The sequence below is a fragment of the Psammomys obesus genome, unplaced genomic scaffold (genome assembly GCF_907164565.1).
Source record: "Psammomys obesus unplaced genomic scaffold, mPsaObe1.curated_primary_1811, whole genome shotgun sequence".
In the NCBI taxonomy this organism is placed as follows: Eukaryota; Metazoa; Chordata; class Mammalia; order Rodentia; family Muridae; genus Psammomys; species Psammomys obesus.
The window spans coordinates 2,907,642-2,930,537 of record NW_026589447.1 but is presented as its reverse complement, the minus strand read 5'-3'; the positions used below and the strand labels follow the sequence as shown (position 1 = coordinate 2,930,537).

Genomic DNA, 22,896 nt, shown 5'->3' with positions numbered 1-22,896 from the left:
TGATAAAGAGATGAAGAGAGGAAACAGGTAAATAAATAGGTACAGGCACAGAATAAATGAGAAAAAAAAAAAAACAGAAACAAAACCCATGACAAAGAGAGATTAAAGAACGAAAGTAACAAAATATAGACCTAGAGAAATGAAGAAATTAAGAAGTGTGGAGCAGAGGCTTTTGGACAAGATAGTCTCTGAGGCAGGAAAAATTGCAGTCACAGCAGGTTGCCTCTAAGAAGCTCCAAGCAATGCCTCCAGTATCCAACATCCCTTCATGCTAGAAGTCTTAAAGCAATCAGGGATACAAGGTGCATACCTAAATACAATAAAAAGGCAATACAAAACAATCCAATAGCCAACATCAAATTAACTATAGAAAAACTTGAAGTAATCCCACTAAAGTCAGGGCCAGGACAAGGCTATTCACACTCTCCAAATCTATTCTGTATAGTTATTGACATTCTAGCTAGATCAATGAGACAACCAAAGGAATAAAGGGGATGCAAATTGGAAAGGAAGAAGTTAAAGTACCACTACACTATTCAGAGATGATATGATAGTATACATAAGTGACCACCAAAATTCTTCCAGGGAACTCTTACAGATGGTTGACAACTTCAGCAAAGTGACTGGCTACAAGAATAATTAAAAAAAAATAGTAGCTCCCTGTATAAAAATGATAAATGGGCTGAGAAAGAAATTAGGAAAACAACACTCTTCACAATAGCCACAAATAATATAAAATATCTTGGTGTAACTTTAACCAACCAAGTGAAAGACCTGTATGAAAAGAATCTCAAGTCTCTGGAGAAAGAAATTTGATAATATATCAGAAGATGGAAAGATCATCCATGCTTATGGATCAGTAGAATTAACATAGTAAAAAAAAATGCCATCTTACCAAAAGCAATCTACAGATTCAATGCAACTCCCACCAAAAATTATAATACAATTCTTTATAGACCTTGGAAGAGCAAATCTCAGCGTCATATGGAGAAACAAAAAACCAGAATAGCTAAAACAATCTTGTAAGGGGTTTGGAGAGATGGCTCAGAGGTTAAGAGCACTGGCTGCTCTTCCAGAGCTCCTGAGTTCAATTCCCAGCAACCATATGGTGTCTCAGAGCCACAATGAGATCTGGTGCCTTCTTTTGGCCTGCAGGTGTACATACAGACAGAACATTATGTACTAAATAAATATATCTTAAAAAATAAATCCTGTATAATAAAAGAACTTCTGGAGGTTCCTTTAAAAAAAATCCCTGATTTCAAACTGTACTGCAGAGAAATAGTAATAGAAACCACATGATATTGGCATAAAAACAGGCAGGGTGAACAATGGAATTGAACTGAAGACCCAGAAATAAACTCACACACCTATGAACACTTGATTTTTGACATGCCAAAACTATACAATGAAAAAAATCTTCAACAAATGGTGCTGGTCTAACTGGATGTCTGCATGCAGAAGAATGCAAATAGATCCATATTTATCACCCTGCACAACATTCAAGTCCAAGTGGATCAAAGATCTCAACATAAAACTGGACACAAACTAAATGTAATAGAAAAGAAAATGGGAAATAGCCTTGAATGCATTGGCATAGAAAACACTTCCTTAACAGAACAACAAACAGCTCAGGCACTGAGATCAACAATTAATAAATGGGACCTCATGAAACTGAAAAGCTTCTGTAAGGCAAAGGACAGTCAATAAGACAAAAAGCAGCCTAAAGACTGGGAAAAGATCTTCCCCAACCCTAAATCAGACAGAGGGTTAATATCCAAAATATATAAAGAATTCACAAAATTAAATACCAGCAAACCAAATAACACTAATAAAAATGGGGTACAAAGCTAAAAAGAGAATTCTCAACAGACGAATCTCAAATGACTGAGACACACTTAAAAAAATGTTCAGCACCCTTAAGCATCAGATAAATGCAAAATCAAAACAACTCTCAGATTCCATCTTACACCTTTCAGAATGGCTAAAATAAAAAACTCAAGTGACAACACATGCTAGGGAGGATGTGGAGCAAGAGGATGGAGAGGGAAACTGGGGTGGGGATCAGGTGTGGGGAGAGTAGGGGGTGGGGGAGAGGACTGGAAGAGAGAATGGAAGTCTGAGTGGGGGTATCTTTGGGATGAGCAAGAGACTTGGGATGGGGCAGTCTCATGGGACTCTATGGGAGTTACCCAGCTAAGAATCTTAGCAGCAGAGGGGTGGGGGTGGTGACATAAAGTCTGAAGTGGCCACTTTCTGTAATCAGGCAGGACTTCCAGTGGAGGGAGGGGGACACCAATCCACCCATAAAACCTGTAACCCAAATCTGTCCTGCCTACAAAATATACAAGGATAAAGATGAAACAGAGATTGAGGGAATGCCCAATCAATGACTGGCCTCACTAGATAGCCACCCCATGTGAGACAGCCAACCCCTAACACTGTTAATGATACTCTGCTATTTGTGAAGAAAGGAGCATAGCATAACTGTCTTCTGAGATGCTTTATCTATCAGCTGACAGAAACAGATGCAGAGACTCAAAGCCAAACAATAGGTTGAGCTATGGGAGTCTTTGTGGAAGAGTGGGAAAAGGATTGAGGGAGTCAGAGGGGTCAAGGACAGCACAAGAAGATACACAGACTCAGACCATGGGGGCTCACAGAGACTGAACAACCAACCAAAGATTATGCGTGGTATGGAACTAGGCCCCCAACACATATGTAGCTCTATGTAGCTTAGTCATCATGTGGGTTCCCTAACAATTCAAGCAGGAGGGTAGGGGTAGTTGTCTTTGACTCTGTTGCCTACCTTTGGATCCCTTTCTCCTAGCTGCACTCTTTGTCTGGCCTCAGTGGGAGAGGATGTGCCAGGCCCTGCTGAGACTTAATGTGCCAGGGTGGGTTGGTACCCATGAGGAGAAGGGAAGGAGAGAATTATGGGAGAAGAGGAGGGGAGGAACTGGGAGGAGAAAAAAAAGGGGTGTGTGTCTGGGATCGTGCTGTAAAATGAATGGATGAATGAATGAATGGAAAGAAAGAAACCATTTTCCCACGTACAACTTTGCGTGAGGTACTAAGGCTGCTGCCTTCCAAAGTCAATCACCCAAAGACCCCAGAAACATACACCAAATGTCTCACACTAACCATTTTCTTGAAACCATGCAACTAATATTTGTTATAAAAATCATTTACCTCTGAAAGTTTGTAAGCAGAAATATTCCCATTTGGCAGTGGGCAAAAGCTGGGTTTATTTTGTCAATGTTTCCCTCAAAGCAGTTTTCTAGCTTATTTCTATAAACTTACTAAGAAACCAGGACAACACAATTTAACTAGTAAGGCCGATACTTACTGGCAGCAGAGATGAGCTCTTTGTGAAGCTTATAAGTCATGACAGGTTCTGAAAGATTCCTGAAATGAATGGAGATGATCACTCTTTTACAGGGAGGACTTACTATGCCTTGGAGTCTCAGTTCTGAGTAGTAAGGTTCCACAACTAAGACTAATTACACACATTTCATAGAAGCTTCACCAATAGAATCCATGTTTAGAAGAGGATCTGCAAAAATATAGGCTGGGGCTCCTAGCAAGTTCTCCAGTTAGCTAGCCGAAGTGTAAGAAAGGCAATGAAAACCAGTCCTGCCAGTTCTAAAACAGATACATTTTAAAGGCGACCTTTTGCTTACAAGTTAGAGGATCTGAAGAATTTCCAAAGCACTTTTGCATCTGTTCTATTTGATCCTTCCACTGATCCAATAAGTTGAGAAATCACTAACCATAGAGGCAGAAGCTTAGACAGGATCATTAGATGAGATATTCCAGCCAGGTTTCTATAGAAAGTAATGTACATAACATTTCTACTTCTTAGTCCTGGAATCTCCTGGTTTACTCTTTAATGCATTACAATCTGATTCACCCCAACTGCTCCAAGGAAGCTGTACTAATCCCAGCAGTGACTGTCTCAATACTGTACACAACAACTGCCATTATTTGCCTTATTTGACTTCTTTGTGGTATTTGAGGTTGCTGACAAGCCTCCTTGAGACACAGCTCTTGGATTTTGATGAATCACTTGACTTGTTTTTTTTGTTTGTTTGTTTGTTTGTTTTTGTTTTTTTCTCTACCACTTTGGCCTGTCTGGGTCTTCTTCTCTGGGAACTTATCATGACATCTTTCTCTTTGTACAACACTAGAGGGCTGAAAATCTCAAATATCTACAGAGGCTAGACAATTTTCATATTGCACATGAATCATATTTAGCCAGCATTTGCATGAGATTGCCTTAATTTTTCTACAAATAGCAGCCATATTTACTTCTACAAATAAGCACGTGGGCTCAAGGGAGTCAGATATTTCCATTTTACAACAGAAATGGAAAATGAATATTTTTATATGAAACATATTTATCTTCATATAAAATGGCCAAAATTCATTTTGGCAATTAGATTTGGTTCTTTTTCAGTGGTATTAACTACTGAACATAAATGTCATAAAACTTTGTTTTGCTGTTTTCCTGACAGTCTGTCATCTTTCCCGGAGCAGAGCCCAGCACAGCATCATGACTTGCACTCCTGTCACTGAAAGGCCAAAGAAGGGTCCTACATCTAATTTCTTAATACATTATTTCTCCATGGCTAACCAGATGTCCCCATGGTCTAGCAATTCACTTTATTGGTTCCTATTCTGTCTGTTAGCCCAAACTAGATTACCTTTTCCCTTAATGCTCATATACAACCAGTGAAAGAATTCCATGCTCATACTGTTCTTACCATTTTTGTCCCTGATACAAAGTTTTATGTAAACAAAAATAAAAATAAATCCACTTTGCATCTTGACTGCACATACAGTGTGACCTCATGCTCTTACTGCTACTTTCCTGCCATGATGGACTAAATACAAGCTAAAATGAACTCTCCTTCCTCAAAAATTAAATATAAATAAATAGTGACATCAGCCTAGCACAGATTACAACCCCCACTGATGCTCAACTCTTATTAAATGTGTTGCCTACCCATAGTTTCAGGCTTGACTGTCCCTTCTGCTGATTTAGACTTGAGTTAGAAAAGATTTAAATTGGAGAAAGTCTTTGAAACACATCCTTGTGAATATACTGACTCGTTTCGAGGAGACTATGGACAGTACATCACTTAGTATCGACTACCCTCATTCTCCCAAGCCTTTGGAAATTATTCATACGAGATTGTTCTTTTTTATTAAACTAGCAGTGCAATACAAAGATGGGCCACTGAAAACAGGGATTGGGGGAAAAGAACACCAAAGACAAGTAACCTTTTAATTCATAGATTTAAGTTAAAAAAAAAAAAAACAAAAACAAAAACAGCTTCAATCACAGGCATACTTTATTGGAAAAGCAGAAACCTCAGTTTTCACATCAGTAAAAAAGAGTATTGCACTGCCTGTGGTACACAATATTGGTATAAAAATATCAATGCAAGTGTCAATTTAAGCAGTTCACACACTGTCTACCTAGCACACAAAAAGCCCTCCAACAGCATTTCCTTTCTTTGAAAGAAAGAAAGGAAGGTACTTGGGGCGGGGCGGAGAGAAGGGAAGGGTCTGTGATCAGGCTGTAAAGTAGTTAAATAAATTAGTTAACAAAAAGTGAGTAAAAACGAAAAGCGCATTCATAGTTATATGATGCTAGAACTACATTAAGATAATGGTATAGTGGAAGATCGTTCCACAGCAATATCATAACCCAACTGTTCATAATACTGAGAGTTTAAATATCTCTCTTAATGCTAAATGATCACAAAAGTTGAATAGAAAACACTTGGTCCTGAAACTATAGTGTACACTTCAGGGAATAAAGAATGGAAATAAACAACTGAAGGGAGCACCATCTGTGGTAACACACGCCTTTAACTCCAGCAGTCCAGAGGCAGAGGCAGGTGGATCTCTATGAGTAAGAGGCCAGACTGGTCTATGTAGGAAGTTTCAGGCCAGCCTACAAAGTGAAACTTTGTCTCAAAAAATTAATAGAGATTATATATAATATACTATATATATATATTATATACTATATATATAAGCTATCTATAGTTTTCAATTTAAATACATACATGTATATACATATTCAAACATATTTTAAATAATATGTACTTATGCCAATAAATACAATATTAATTTTCTCAGCACTGTGTATCCCCACAGTTTGTTATTAAGTTAATCTTTTTAGTTAGTGATTTCACTTCATTTATCTCCAACATTTTATTTTCTTTTATATTTCCATTATATGTGTTAAAACATGACAGCACAGTATAGCCTTGTTTTATTTCTCTTTCTCTCACTGGGGCAAGAATTCTACCCCTAGGACTTATATCTACAAGATGATAGTTTCAAAGCATAGTGTATTTTTTTAAATATTTTTTCAGTAACAAATCTAATCTTCATGCTTTCTGTATTTTTTGCGTTGAGGTAAAAGAAAGCTTTTAATATTTGTAGAGACATATTATCACATATTTTTAAATGTTCCAGAGTGATATTAACTTTCCACTCTTCTGTCAGTGTACAAAATAGCGAATCTTCCTCAAAATTATATTATGATATTACAGAGTTACAGACATTCTGATGGAACTTTGTAGAGAATTGTATACTCAATCATATTCTGTTATTTTAAACTGCACAATTGCTTTATCATATGCACTTTTGTAGTCTTTTATCTGTCATTAAATTTTATTTTCATGCATTTGTTTGCAAGCAAATTGAAGCAGTTCTCGTAAATACCTAAACATCCAATCATTTACATTTCATTATGTACAAATTTTACTTTAGAAACCTATATTAAGAATTTTCCTCTAGTTGATACTTTCTATATTAAATCATCTATATTAAAATATGTTTTCTAGAGCTTCATATGGTTGCACATGTTTATAATTTTACCATTCAGCAGGCTGAGGCAAGAAGATTTTATCAACTTCCAGTCCAGCCTGGGCTATATACTTAGTTCCTGACTCAAAGACAGAGAAGCAAACAAAAGCAGTTCATATGCCTTCTTAAACAGAAAAAAAAAAATTCTCTTTACTCTGTTCTTTTATTTCGCAACATTTTCTAACTTTCTGAATCTAGGACTATACTCCAATCTCTAGTGAGATAAATTTCACCAATTATTAAAAGAAAAATCCCAATTCAAGTAGAGCATACCTGAGGTAGAATTTTAAGGAGCTTGTGATTGTCTTAATGTCCCAGTCACTAGTATGAAAATCGACATCCCCTGGACATTTTGGATCTAAGAAAAAAACAAAAACAAAAAAGTTAATCTTCCAACAGATTTTACCTGTTACTTTCTTTTTAAAATGAAGTGTATTAGAGGATGGTTACTCTAATAAATTTTCAAAAGACCAAAGCTAAAATCTGTACACCTAAAGAAACTAATGAAGAGGGAGGACTCTGGTTAAAATGCTCAATCCCCATTCAGAAAGGCAAAGAGGATGGACATCAGAATTAGAAGAAAACAGGAAACAAGTTAGGAGCCTCCCACAGAGGGCCTCTGAAAGGCTCTGCCTTGCAGACTATCAAAGCTGATGCTGAGCCTGATGGCCAAATGTTGGGCAGAGTGCATGGAATCTTATGAAAGAAGTGGGAAGTAGTAAGATCTGGAGAAGACAGGAGCTCCACAAGGAGAGCAACAGAACCAAAAAATCTGAGCACAGGGGACTTTCCAGAGACTCATACTCCAACCAAGTACCATGCATGGAGATAACCTAGAACCCCTGTACAGATGTAGCCCATGGCAGTTCAGTGTCCAAGTGGGTTCCATAGTAATGGGAAAGGGACTGCCTCTGACATGAACTGATTGGCCTACTCTTTGATCACCTCCCCCTGAGGGGAGAGCAGCCTTACCAGGCCACAGAAGATGACAATGCAGCCACTCCTGATGAGATCTGATAGACTAGGATCAGAAGGAAGGAGAGGAAGACCTCTCCTATCAGTGGACTTGGGGAGGGGCATGCATGGAGAAGGGGGAGGAAAGGTGGGATTGGGACGGGAGGAGAGAGGAGTTTATGGGGGATATAAAGTAAATAAAGTGTAATTAATAAAAATTTAAAAAAATAAAAAATAATGTGTTAGGAGGCAAAAAAATTTTAGAGAAAAAAAAGCAGGTGAAATGAGAGGATTTTCAGGTTTACTCACATGTAAGAAACTGATGCTCCATAAACTACACAATAAAGATTTTAAATTTGTACTTGAATAAAAAACAAACAAACAAACAAAAGAGACCAAAGCTTTACAAAAAGAAATCTAATCTGTTTTCAAAATTCCTCTTGTACTCTGGCCCAGTATGCAAGAAATTTGAAAGCCATCACTTCTAGACACGCTATGATGAAAAAATGTTGAAGGAACTGAACAACTTTGTAGATTATCAGAGTTTCTGAGATTGTGAAGAAAACTCTGCTGTCAAACTGTGAAGACAAACAGCCTGCTACAGAGTCAGCACTTTCTGGCAGAAGCTCAAGAGAAGAAACACCATGGAAACCAGTACCAACACAGAAAAACTTAATCTGTAAATGAAAAAAAATTGCTAAGACCCAATATGTATGAGTTGCAGAATCAAAAACAACCTAATGGCCTAATACTACCAGGAAACCCTGTGAGTTTGGATTCCCCTTAGTTTTACCTTAAGAATGCTGCCGTTTTTTTCCAGAGTAAACATCTGAGAAAAATTTTCCCATGAATTCATGCTTTTATTAAAGGTAAAAGAAAAGTAGCTATGTGCCCAGAATTTTGGGAGTTTAACAGAAACTATTTTGCCATACTCTTAACTACTACAGTTTTACCACAATCTGGATGAACTGGGTAGTTGAAGAAAACATTCAGCTCTACACCCAGTCTGTCTCTCCTTAAATGGGACATCAAAAATAAACTGACACTGAGAAAGGTCACAGACCAGGGAGAATGGTCACAGGCCAGGGGTACAGTATACTTGAAGACAAAGAATCACATGGGCTCTGGAACACTTCTTCCCATGACACCTGACCACCACATCAATAAGCCTTCATCATACTAACAGTACCCACTCCGTCTAAAAGAACAAAACTATTCACAAAGCATCTGTGGTAAACCAATGATAGAGCACAGTCAAAACTGTAAACTTCTGTGGCAGGTTTCAAGGTTGTTTCCTGTTTTCTTCTGGCTTTCAGAGGCCCTCTGTAGCGGGTTCCTAGGTTGTTTCCTATTTACGTTTTCTTCTGATGTCCATCCTCTTTGCCTTTCAGGATGGGGATTGAACATTTTAGTTAGGGTCCTCTCTTTTGCTTAGTTTGTTTAGATGTACAGCTTTTAGTGGGTTTATTGTATATTGTATGTTTATATGAGTGACATAATCTGATTGGCCTGCTCGTTGATCACTTCCCCCTGAGGGGGGAGCAGCCTTACCAGGCCACAGTAGAGGACAATGCAGCCACTTTTGATGAGAACTGATAGACTAAGATCAGAAAGAAGGAGAGGAGGACCTTCCCTATCAGTGGACTTGGGGAGTGGCATGCATGCAGAAAGGGGAGGGAGGGTGGGATCGGCAGGGGAGGAGGGAGGGGCTCATGGAGGGATACAAAATGAATAAAGTGTAATTAATAAAAAAAATAAAAGATTAAAAAAAAAAAACAAAAAACTGTAAACTTTTCATACTAAATTTTTACTACTAAAATTTTCATACTAAAGATATGTAGATCTTCATTATTTTTAACTATTACATCATGTATAGCTTACAAAAAGTCAGAAAATACAGTTTAAAGATGAAGAAGAAACGTAAGAACCACATTTTGATAGGGAGATTTTAGAAATACAAACTCAGTAATTTGAAACAGCTGTGATTAATATTAAGGGCTATAATACACAAAAGTGGACAACATAAAAAGAGAGATGGATCAAATAGAACAGATACAAAATCCAAGGAAGCATAAAAACATGCTAAAATCAAAACACAGTAATGGGAAGGAAGATTAGCTTTAAGAATGGAACACAGCTGATGGAAATATCAGTGAGTCTGAAGAAATGCCAATAGGTACTTCTAAAATGGAAATACGAACAAAAAAGGATGAAAAAGTGAAAACAGAATCTAAAGCTATGAAAGGTATAATATGCATGTGATAAGACCACAATAAAATAAAAGACAAAAAGGAAAAATAAAAAAGACATTGTTGGATATAACTCAATAGCAGAGTGTTCTTTATTGCATGTGTGAGGCCTTAAGTTCAAGTCCCAGTACTGAAAGAAAAAGAGAAAGAAACAGGAAGAAAAACAAAAGAGATGATAAAGGCTAAAAAAAGAGAATAGAATAACTAAGAATTTTACAAACCTAATGACAAATGTCAAATCATCAATTTCGAAAGATAGATAGATAGATAGATAGATAGATAGATAGATAGATAGATAGATGGAGAGAGAGGGAGGAGAGAGGGGGAAAGACTATTGAAAATAAGTGACTGTGAGGTGCTGAGCCCCAATTACTATAACTACAATGCAACCCCTACACCAAGGTGTTTGTTGCTAAATGACAATGTTCAGTGAGATAGGATTTAGTCTTCTATTATTTTCAACATGTATTGTAAATCAAAAAACATGTAGATTTGTATAACCTAGAAATATTAAATTAAACTTCCAACAAAACAAATTTCATTATAGAAGGCCCTACAAAAGGGCTATCTCTAGGAACTCAGTTTATAGAGTCAAGAAAAGAACACATAGAAAACAAAAGGGCAACAAATACCATACATATAGAGGACCTAGACCCCCTGTTCAAATGTAGCACATAGACAGATCAGTCTTCAGGTGGGTTCCCTAGTAAAGGGAGAAGAGACAGTCTCTGACATGAACTAGGTTGCCTGCTCCTTGATCACTACTCCTTGGTGGAGTGACCTAGCCAGCCCACAGGGGAAGAGGATCCAAGCAGTCCTGATGGGACCTGATAGGCTAGGGTCAGACAGTAGGGGAGGAGGACCTCCCCTACCAGTGAACTAGGAAAGAAGGATAGGGAAAGGAGAGGGATGGAGGGTGAAACAGGGAGGAGATGAGGGAGGGGGTACAACTGGAATACAAAGTGAATAAATTGTAAATAAGAATAAGAATAAGAAAATTCTATAACAAAAAGAAAACAACAAGGACATAAAAAAAATCTCTTCCCATATGTCAATTTCATCTTACCGCAATAATAATGGCAAAGATCACAACTGACAGCAAAAAATGGGTAGGATGTGGGGGAAGGGGAACCGTCAATCATTGTTGGAAGGATTGCAAACTGGTCTAACCAACTTGGGAAATCAGTGTACAGAACCGTCAAAAAGCTAAAAAATTTAACCTACCATATGGCCCAGCTATAGCACTCCTCAGCACATAGAACTCAGCATCAGTACCATAGATACTTACTCAGCCATGTTCATTGCTGCTCTATTTACAACAACTAGGAAATGAAAATTTAATGTCATTAAACTAATAAATTGATAATGAAAACATGGCACATATTTACAATGGATACTATTCAACTGTTTTTTTTTTAAAAAAAAGGTGAAATTTGCCAGAAAAGATCATATTGAGTGATATAACCCAAAACCCCAAAAGACAAATGTCACATTCTCGCTTGTCTGAGGTTTCTAGCTCCAAATCTTCAGATATAAGTACATAATCTAGAGTAATAGCAGAAACCAGGAAAGTTAAAAAAAATATATATGTGTGGGTATAAGGTTATTGTGTAAATAAATGCTGATTTATGGACCCTCCCAAAACCTGGTTGTCATCCTAGTTCTGAGAATATCCTATCTCAATGTTGTATGAACACTGCTCCCCAATTGTCTCCTGATATGCCATTAAGGCAGTTTAAAGCCATTCACTGAGCAGTGGAGGGAATAGGGCTGGACTTCCTGCCAGCCAGGGGAAGAGGAGTTAGAAGAAGAAAGATTCAGCCATGGACAGAGGTCCAGGGGACATCAGGAGAGGAGCGGGGGCGGGAGAATCCAAAAAGTGCAATTATCTCAGGGATTCTGGCAAAGAGGAAACCAGATGAGCTTATAGGGTTAAGAATAAGGTAATAACTGCTCAGTTATTCTGTTGTGAAGCTTACTAAAATAATATAATAGAGCCTCAATTATTTGGGTTATAGTCAGGTTAAGAGAGGTACTGTAGAAACCAACAAAATTTTCTAAAAATAACTTCAACAAATACTGTTACAAGGAGAAAAGCAATAGAAAGGGGATTAGCAGGGTACAAGTGATCTGAGGAAGAAAAGAGGGGCTTTAATTAGGGAACAGGAAAGATAAAAACAAAAGAAGGAGGGAGGATATTACCATGATAGTAAGGGTACCAGAAATAGTCATAAAGAATCATACTACTAACTATATACCTAAAATATCTATAACACACATAAAATTCTATATAAATACATATAGTTTAAATAAAAAATTCCCATCTGGGCTGACAATGCTTCCCCAAGAGCCACAGACCATCCAAAAAAAAAAAAAAAAAAAGAAAAAAAAACCCAAAACACTGGGCATGAGAAGCCCTCTTTTGAGTTGTCCATGAGACTTCCAAAACATTAGAGGTTTTTGCTGCTGCCCTTAGTTACCACCCAAAGGTGAAAGGTAAGACTCCATCAATAAAGGCACCATGTATTTCACACACAAGACCCAGAGGACCTTAGGTGGATCTGACATGAAAGCCTCTTTCCCAAATATGTTTTCATGGTACAAGAAAGCACCATGCAACCATCCTACGGAAGGAAGCAACCTATAGTACTACTCAGGTATAATGTCCATGAACTACAAAAAGGACCAGCATGTCAGGATAACCCTAAGGATCGCATGAGTAGGGTTATCCTAGCACACCTTCGCAGTAACCAACAGCTCTCTAAAATTTAAGACCTGTTCAACAAGATGGAAATCATGCCTGATACCAGAAACCTGGTCAACTACTCAAGTCTAGTAAAGTCATAGATCTTGGAGGAGAACCTACACCCAGCACTTTACTAAGCTAGTCTAATACCAGCTACATTCTAAATATTTGTCCTTATACTCACGCGTAAGTGTTGTCCTTATCCCTCATTAAGGAAACTTCTCTTTGCAACAGATGGAGACCATTACAAAAACTATAATCAATCAAAATACAAAGTTTTGGAGCCTACTCCCAAATGACACATATATAATCACAACTCTTGCACTTAAGGCTTAGGGATCAATTTGGGGAGGGGGAATTATAATTAAGGAGTATGAAATTGGAGGTCAGCTGTGAGATTTCCTCTCCTTGAATGTCAAAGCAGATATACCCATGAAGTCTCAACAACATGGCTACCTAAATAACACTTGAACAAGGATAACACAATAGATATGCTAATGGAAAGAGAAAGCTCATAAGGCCTCAACTCTAGACAAAGACCTACTAAAGACTGCTAAAAATAGGTAGAGAATATCAATTGTTTTCCAATGATCAGTCCTGAAAACATATATACATACAACATTATATGGACTGAGAAGGTTGGATTTACATTACTTGATTATATGTGTGTGTGTTTGTGTATGTGTATTCATGTAACAAAAAATTTATTTATTTATTTATTTTTACTAGTAACCATAGTTCATTACCATTTAGCTCTAAACTTTGATTCTTTTTTATAATTATTTTTATTTTTATTGATTATTTATTTATTTTTATTTTATTTTATTTTTTATTTATTAATTACACTTTACTCACTTTGTATCCCCCCTGTGGTTCCCTCCCTCCTCCAGTCCCAATCCCTCCCTTCCTCCACCCTCTGCATGCATGCCCCTCCCCAAGTCCACTGATAGGGGAGGACTTCTTTTCCTTCCTTCTGATCTTAGTCAATTAGGTCTCATCAGGAGTGGCTGCCTTGTCTTCTTCTGTGGCCTGGTAATGCTGCTTCCCCCTCAGGGGGAGGTAATTAAAGAGCAGGCCAATTAGTTCATGTCAGAGACAGTCCCTGTTCCTATTATAATGGAACCCACTTGGATACTGAACTGCCATGGGCTACATCTGTGCAGGGGTCTTAGGTTATCTCCATGCATAGTCCTTGGTTGGAATAGCAGTCTCAGGAAAGTCCCCTGTGCTCAGATTTTTTGGTTCTGTTGTTCTCCTTGTGGAGTTTCTGTCCTCTCCAGATCTTACTGTTTCCCACTTCTTTCCTAAGATTCCCTGCACTCTGCCCAAAGGTTGCCAATAAGTCTCAGTATGTACATTGATAGTATTTTATTTTTTATTATTATCATTATTAGTTACATTTTATTAACTCTGTATCCCAGCCGTGTCCCGATCCCTCATTCCCTCCCAGTCCCTCCCTCCCTCCCTCATCTCCACTGTGCCCCTTGCAAAGTCCACTAATAGGGGGGACCTCCTCCCCATTCATCTGATCCTGTTTTATCGGGTATCTTCAGGACTGTCTGCAAAGTCCTCCTCTGTGGCCTAGCAGGACTGCTCCTCCCTTGGGGGGTGGAGAGGTCAAAGATAAGAGTCCATTAACTTGAAAGAGAAAGGAGGTAAATAGAGGGACTGTAGCAGGAAAGGGGAAGATGGTGTAATTATAATCATGTGTGTACTATAATACACACACATAACGGTGTAATTATAATAACATGTGTGTACTACAAATAAATTAATATGTAGATGATGATAGGTAAATTTTAAAATATAAAAAAGTTTTGTAGTAATATACATAATTTGTATTCATAAGTTATATTTAAAATTATACATGTGTGTGTGTGTGTGTGTGTGTGTGTGTGTGTGTGTGTGTGTGTGTTGGGGGAGGTGTTTGATTCTACCCTAGGTCTCTGAGCCATTCAGCTTCCAGATCCTGACCATCCAGGCAGTGTTGAGTATGTGCTCCCTCTCAAGGCTTAGGTGGGTAGATATGTTCTGTGTTGTCTTATCTTTTGGAGACTCACATGGAACAAACTTTCTGGTTAAATTTACACAGTTTACTTACAGATAAATTCCTTCACCCTAGATTAAAACTGGAAAGTTTTCTTTTACTAAGGAATTTTGTGACCTTTACAAAAATTTTAACTCTCAAGTCTATTTCCGTAAACCAGAAGTTTTTTTGTTTGTTTTTTGGGGGTGTTGTTTTTGAGACAGGTTTTCTCTGTGTATTCCTGGCTGTACTGGAACTCTCTATGCCGAACAAGCTGGCCTCTTTCTCTGCCTCTCTCTGTCTCAGTCTGCCCTTCCCTGTGATTCCCTGCTCCTCTCTACCCCTTCTTGAGTCTCCCTGCCTCTTTCTGCACCTCTCTACCCTTCTCTCTGACCCTCCCTCTGTGGCCCTCTATGCCTCTCTCTCTCTCTACCCCTCTCTGCCCTCTTTCTATGCCCCCTCTCTCTCAACTCTTCTCTGCCTTTGTCTCTGTTTCTACTTCTGCCTCCTGGGTGCTGAGTTAAAGGTGTGTGTCACTCTACCCAGATAACAAGACATATTACTATTCTTTGAAGTCATACCTTATTTCTCACATACAACCTAACTGCAAGGAAGGCAAACTAACCAACTCTCGCCATCAATAGAAACTTTTTTATATTAATTACAGTTTATTCGCTTTGTATCCCAGCTGTAGCCCCCTCCCTTCCTCTTCTCCTCCCAAGCCCTTCTCCAAGTCCACTGACTGGACTCCCTTTCCATCTGACCCTAGTTTATCAAGTATTATCAGGACTGGCTGCATTGTCCTCCTCTGGCCTGGCAAGGCTGTTCCCCCCTCAGGGGGATGTGGCCAAAGAGCCAGCCACAGAGTTCATGTCAGAGACAGTCCCTGTTCCCATTACTAGGGCACTCACTTGGATACTGAGCTGCCATGTGCTACATCTGAGCAGGGATTCTAAGTGATATCCATGAATGGTCCTTGATTGTAGTATCAGTCTCAGAAAAGAAACCTGTGCCCAGATATTTTGGTACTGTTGCTCTCCTTGTGGAGCTCTTGTCTTCTCCAGGTCTTACTAACTCCCCCTTCTTTCACAAGATTCCCTGCACTCTGCCCAAAGTTGGTTATGAGTCTCAGCATCTGCTTTGATACACTGCTTCCTCAAGATCCAGCGGCATATATCCAAAATATTCTTAAGTACACAATAAGGAAATTTGTTCAACCATGTTCATAGCAGCTTTATTTATAATAGCTAGAACCTGGAAACAACTCAGATGTCTCTCAACGGAGAAATGGATACAGAAATTGTGGTACATTTACACAATGGACTACTACTCAGCAATTAAAAACAAAATCATTAAATTTGCAGGCAAATGGTTGGATCTAGAAAAGATCATCCTTAGTGAGGTATCCAAGAAGCAGAAAGATACATACAGTATATACTCACTTATAAATGGATACTAGACATACAATATAGGATAAACCTACAGAAATCTGTATACCTAAAGAAACCAAGCAGGAAAGAGGACCCTGGGTAGGACAATCAATCCTCACTCAAAAAGACAAACAGGACGGATATTGGAAGAAGGAGAAAACAGGGAACAGGATAGGAGCCTGTCACAAAGGGCCTCTGAAAGACTCTACCCAGAATTAGGAACTTTTAAAAGTAACATGCTAAACATTTACGGTAACATCTATGGTAGAGTAGGGAGTAGCTCAGAATGATGTTCTAAGCAAGGATTTTAGCCATGTTCAGTGATGAAGATAGAGAAATGAAGATACTTAGGGTGTAGGGGATCATAAATACATACCAAGTAATAACAAAATTTTAAATATTGAAAATGGTAACAAAGGCCCAGCCACAGAAGAGACAACATGGCTAAATGAGGACATAGTCACTAGCAGAAAGAGGAAATGATGAGCCACTGCCAGAGTCACACTGAGAGTATCCGAAAGGAAAATGATGGCAAGAGAATTTCCTTTTATCTTTACCCATTGGAACGTAAACCATAATTTCTAGGTACATAATTTGACAACATGAGAACATGGCCCTAGACAGAATTCCACCATGATACAATTGCTTAATATTAATTTATTTTATGAAAATTTCAGTGTAGTTTTTATCTTGAAGACAAATAAGGTGTTAATATAGCTTCATGACCACCTTTGATAAAAGTCTTAGCAAATCAGTCTAATAATCTCCCCATGCAGATAAAGCAATACATGATCTATAACAACCAAACTGGAGGAACTGAGTGTCTCAGGTAACTCTATGAGAAGATTCTCTTGGAAGCTTGTGTCTTCTTTCATCTGGATTCTACCACATACATGTTTCTTCTTTGCTAATTTTAGTTTGTCTTTTGATCATAATAAATCATGGCCACAAGAATGACCATATGCAAAGTCTTGCTAGTTTCCCTATTTACAAAACCTGGAGGTAAATTTGGTGACCTCCAAAATATATGAGAGACATATTTTCAGGATTTGGTGAGGAAGAGATATAATTTCCTTTTCCTTTTTAATCTTTGGAAAATTCAACAGACTAGGCATGTTATAAAATAGGCAATGATGACTGAGTGTAATGTACTAAATTCAACACTGAAATAACAAAGCACAGATATAAGAATTAAATATGAAGAAAGTTTGTACAGACACACAGAGGCATTTCAGTTATTAAAAGGAACTACAAATTGGCATGTAAGTGTTTGAATTTATGAAAAAAATGGAAACATTGGGAAATCAAAAATCAAATTATAATTAAAGAAGAAAAATACCAGGATGAAACTCCAAGATAATTAATCACAAACTCAGAATTCTAAAGGTTTCCCTCTCTCACTGTGGTACCTAAACTGCATTAAGACTAGTTGCACATCCCCCTAGAAACCACAATAAAATTGTGTCTACTGAAAAGAATAACGTCATTATTGACATATTTATTCAGCACATATTAAGTAGTTATTCTGTTCCAAGCACTGTTTCAAGGAACTAAGAATATATAGTAAATAAAATAAAATTTCTACTCTCTGAAGGTTCAATATATTAATCGTTTCATAACTCATAACTAAGTGGGTTCAAGGTCAACAGAAAAGCCTGACAGCCTTGATCTTGGTATAAGACAGACAATGATTGTGGAACATCATATTATTTATTAGAGAGGCACAATGCTTTCCAGGGTTTCTAACATAGTGCTGAGCTAGCCAGCGGGAAATGTGAGAACAGTCTTCCATGATGAATAGAAGTGTTCAATTGGATTATGAAATAATTAAATCTAATCAGAACAAGCTGAGTCTGTATATGAGTCTATGAATCCACAAGGGGAACAAAAAAAAAAACTTAATATAAGTAGGACAGAAAACAAGGTCATAAAGAACTAACTGATGTGTATATATTGTCAAAAAGTTTTGCAATGATTTTTACAAAGGGAAGTAAGTATATTATATAAAGGTTGATGAAAACCAGCTTACATCTTGGTTATAATCCAGATCACTTATCCTGAACTGCTATTGCAGTAATAGCCTCCAGATACATGTGGAATAGATTCCAACCTGTTGACATAAAGAGACTTCATTTCTACCAGAGAGAATACTTGCTTCCATAGATAGCAAGGTGGTAAAGATGGCATATGTGTCAGATTCAATCTACAGACACATTTTGTTTAGCTTATGATGGCTGTCTTATTAACCTGTAAAATATTTCAAACATAAAGAGAAAAACTTAAAAAAAAAACACCCATGTGTTAATCATATCTTCACAACCAATTTCTCCCAGATCATCCTAATAAAGAAGCTAATAAATATTACAATTAAATTGATGCAGTCTAGAAACCAATTCCTTTCTACTCAAGAGCCAATCACTATCAACAGTTAACAGGAATTTAACATTTATCATTCATAAATTGTGTGCAGTACACGCACCACACACACACATACACACACACACACAATTTTTTGCTGGTTTCAAGTCATTAAGCTCTACTCAAATAGTTTAAAAAAAACTGTATGAATCCTTCTGAACCTTTCTTTCATTAGTCAAATTATGTGCCTGAGATTTATACATGTTTTGGTATTTCCTAATTAAGTTCAAGGTTGGCAAATTACACCCCTGAGCTAAAAAGCAATTTGATTAAGCTTCATGGCTATCTTAAAAATTAATGTCTATAAATGCAACTTGTGTTGTACTTTCCTGGAAGCAAAGATCTCTAAGAAACTTGCTATCTAAATGAGCTTCTATGCTTCTAACTTGAGCAACATCCCTCAGTAAAAAATTCAAAGACCTATTCTGCCTTGTTAAGCAAGAAGAAAGAATTGGAGCTATGACTATAGTTTAACTAGAAAAGAAGACTTTAAAGAAGTTTGCCAAATCTGTACACCTAAAGAAGCTAGTCAAGAAGGAGGACTTTGGGTAAGATGCTCAGTCCTCTTTCAGAAAGGCAAAGAGGATTGACATCAAAAGAGGTAGAAAACAGGGAACAGGACAGGAGCCTATCACATAGGGCCTCTAAAAGACTCTACCCAGCAGGGTATTAAAGCAGATGCTGAGACTCATAGCCAAACTTTTGGTAGAGTGCAGGGAATCTTATGAAAGAAGAGAGAGATAGTGAGACCTGCAGGGGAGAGGAGCTCCACAAGGAGAGCAACAGAACTTGATAAAACAGCCTGACCAAAAGCAACTTGAAGGAGGAAAGTATTTATTTGGCTCACACTTTCAAGTAACAGTCCATCACTAAAGGAAGTCAAGGCATAAACTGAACGAAGTGTGGAAGCAGAAACCATGAAGGAATGCTGTTTACTTGCTTGTTCTGCTTCATGCTCAGATACCTTTCTATACAGCATAGCCCCACCTGCTTAAAAACAGTGCCTGCCACTGTGGGCTAGGCCCTACATTTGGGTAGCATTCAAGAAAATACCCTACAGATATGCCGTCAGGCCAAACTTATATAGGCAATTCCTCAGTTGAGATTCCCCAGTTTGTGTAAAGTTGAAATAAAAACTAACCAGCACACTAACTAAAACTAAATAATTGGAAAAAAATGGAACAAGAAACACAGAAAGAATGTTAAAGACACCCAATACATATGAAAGGAAGAATTACCCACTGACGTGTATGCCATCCCAAATCTGGTCTGTTCTTCTTGTCTATACTGTCTATAACTATGTTTAGAATATTGATTATTAGGCCCCCTTTGGTCTTAACAGAAAGAATACTGAATTTTCACTTTATTTTTAACCTACCATGGTTATTATGTTCCCAGTGCTGCCAACAGAAATCAAATGACTACAAACGTACCCATTTATACCCCATTTACCCCTGCTTAGCCAAGTTAAAGGCTTAGTCCAAAATATTTCCAGTAAATAAGAGATTCATCAGTAATGATTCATATGTATGAAAAAAAATGAAAATCATATGGCCTTGGATCCCTGATGAAATGAATGAAAATGTAAATTTTTTAGATCTGCATCATATAAAATTGGTGCTACAAAATCATGCATTATAAGTTAAACCATATTAAAAATTTACTTAGCAGAGGATCCAAGATGGTGGTGCCTGGAGGACACTCTTTCTGACCAGTAGCACAACAGGATCTGCACAGTGACCAGCAGATGGAACTCTGGGCTCTAAAACACCAATGATTTAATTTGATTGGCCTGCTCTTTGATCACCTCCCCCTGAGGGGGGAGCAGCCTTACCAGGCCACAGTAGAGGACAATGCAGCCACTTTTGATGAGAACTGATAGACTAAGATCAGAAAGGAGAGGAGAACCTCCCCTATCAGTGGACTTGGGGAGTGGCATGCATGCAGAAAGGGGAGGGAGGGTGGGATAGGGAGGGGAGGAGGGAGGGGCTTATGGGGGATACAAAATGAATAAAGTGTAATTAATAAAAAATTAAACATATTATATATATATATATATATATATATATATATATATAATGTATTACCAAATACTTAAATAGATATAGTGGCCTTGATACAAAGAAGGTCTGAATAAATATGTAATTCTTCTAAAAAAAAAAAAAAAACACCAATGATTGTGTTTCCCAGCTTCAGGTCACACAGCTAAACCATGGAACAGTTCCCAGGTCCCACCAGGCACTCAGTCACCAGTCCAGAGCCACATGTTGCCAGCATGGTCTGATCACAGTCCCAGACTGTGTTGTATGTGGGCCATACAACACCAGAGACTGGGATTTCCAGTTGAGAGAAAAACCCCACCATGTAGGAAATGATCAGGACCGACCTTTGGTCACCCAGACAATCCCTGGAAAAAGACCCATGTCCAGCTGATGCCCAGGCACCAGCCCAAAGTGGGGTGCTTAGCTGTCAGCACAGAGTCCTGCCTGTGAGCCTGACTCACCATCCCAGACAGAATGGAGGACCCCAGGACACCAGAGACTGAGTTTCTCTGTCGTGCAGAAGCCCACAGTGAGGGGAAGAGCAGGTCTGACCTCAGAGCACTCAGCCAACACTCCCTGCCCCTACCCCCCACAAAAAAGTTCTCAGGAAACAATCCCAGGCTTGCTGCAAGTGCCAGGCGTGAGGGCACCCAGTCTTCCAGTTGCCAACAAAGTGGAGCCACCTGCTTGTGCCTGCTTGCTCTACTCGCCATCTCAGATGGACCTGCAGACCCCCAAACACCACATACTCGGGGGAAACCTCCGTTCCAACCCTCAGGACACCCAGCTCCAGAAAAGTTTCTGGGTTCCCACAGGCCCTAAGCTCTGACCTTCTACTGCACAAACGAGTGCTGTGTTTACCTGACACTGCTTACAGCTAGGGTACTGAGGCACACTGCTCCAACCTCAGATCTACAAAAGCCTTCTGATAATTGCTCCAAGGTGTGACCAGTTATCTCTAGCTAAACTGACGAAAACAAGGGACTGCATGGTTCTTCACAAGGTCTGCACCCAGCAAGTACAGCTTAACAGCAGCAGCTGCAGCTCACTAAGTTCAGAGTAAGAAACCCAGAAGCAGGACAGCCATCTCCAGGACTTCTCTTTATGAGAGGAGAGCCTTCCTGAACACCACAGTAACCACACAGGTCCATAGGCCTGAGGTGAACTGTGAAAATTCCTGAGAGCACCACCATTCAGATGACCATACTCAAAAAGCTGAGGAGATGTCCTTCAAAATCCTACCAAGGGGATTTTCCCAGCCCAGGACTCCATCAGGCACCAGAAATTAACAGAAAATACCTGAGGTGGACAGATGGTTAGAGGCCAAAGTAAAAGCACAACCAACAAAAGGCAAAGCAATATGGCATCCCCAGAACCCAGGTATCCAGGGGCAAGTAGCCCTGGACATCCTAACATAAGTGAAATTCAAGAAGATGACCTTACATCTATGCTTATGAAGAGGTTAATGGAGGAAACAAATAAAATGCATAAAGAATTAGAGGAAGATAAAATCAAACAGGTTGTGGCCATCCATAAAGAAGTACAGGAAGATGCAGCCAAACAGTTTGTGGCTTTCAGAGAGGAAATGACTAAATCACTGAAAGAAATCAAATAAACAGAGGAATGTTTAAACAGGAGAAGGAATTGAAAGAAAAGCAGAAAAATACAGTCAAACAGGTGAAAAAAATCAACAAAACAGTTCAAGATCTGATGATAGAATTGGAAAAATTAAAGAAAACACAAACAGAGGAAATCATGGAGAGGGAGAAATTAGAAAAAAAAAAACAGGAACAACAGAGGTAAGCATACCAACAGACTACAATAGATGGGAGAAAGAATCTCAGGTGTGGAAAATACAATGGAAGAAATCGATGTATCCATGAAAGAAAATGTTAAATCTAAAAAATTTTTGACACAAACCATCCAAGAAATCCAACACAACATGAAAAGACAAAACCTAAGAGTAATAGGAATAGAAGAAAAAGAAGATTCCCTTCTCCAAGGCCCAAAAATATTTTCAAAAAAATAATAGACTAAAATTTCCCCAGTTTAAAGAAGAGGTCTATAAGCATACAAGAGGCCTACAGAACACCTAATAAATTAGACCAGAAAAGAAAATCCTCCTGTCAAATAATAATCAAAA

At 38.3% G+C, this 22,896-nt stretch overlaps 1 protein-coding gene across 1 annotated transcript in view; it reads right to left on the bottom strand.

The window, feature by feature from the left end:
- Ophn1 (oligophrenin 1) overlaps positions 1 to 22,896 on the bottom strand; it is a 389,706-nt gene that overhangs the window by 78,676 nt on the left and 288,134 nt on the right. The window contains exons 12-14 of the mRNA XM_055605072.1: positions 8,636 to 8,699; positions 7,162 to 7,277; positions 3,350 to 3,408 (exon numbers count right to left, since the gene is read on the bottom strand). Coding sequence (XP_055461047.1) covers positions 3,350 to 3,408; positions 7,162 to 7,277; positions 8,636 to 8,699 — 239 coding nt within the window. The remainder of the gene's footprint in view (positions 1 to 3,349; positions 3,409 to 7,161; positions 7,278 to 8,635; positions 8,700 to 22,896) is intronic.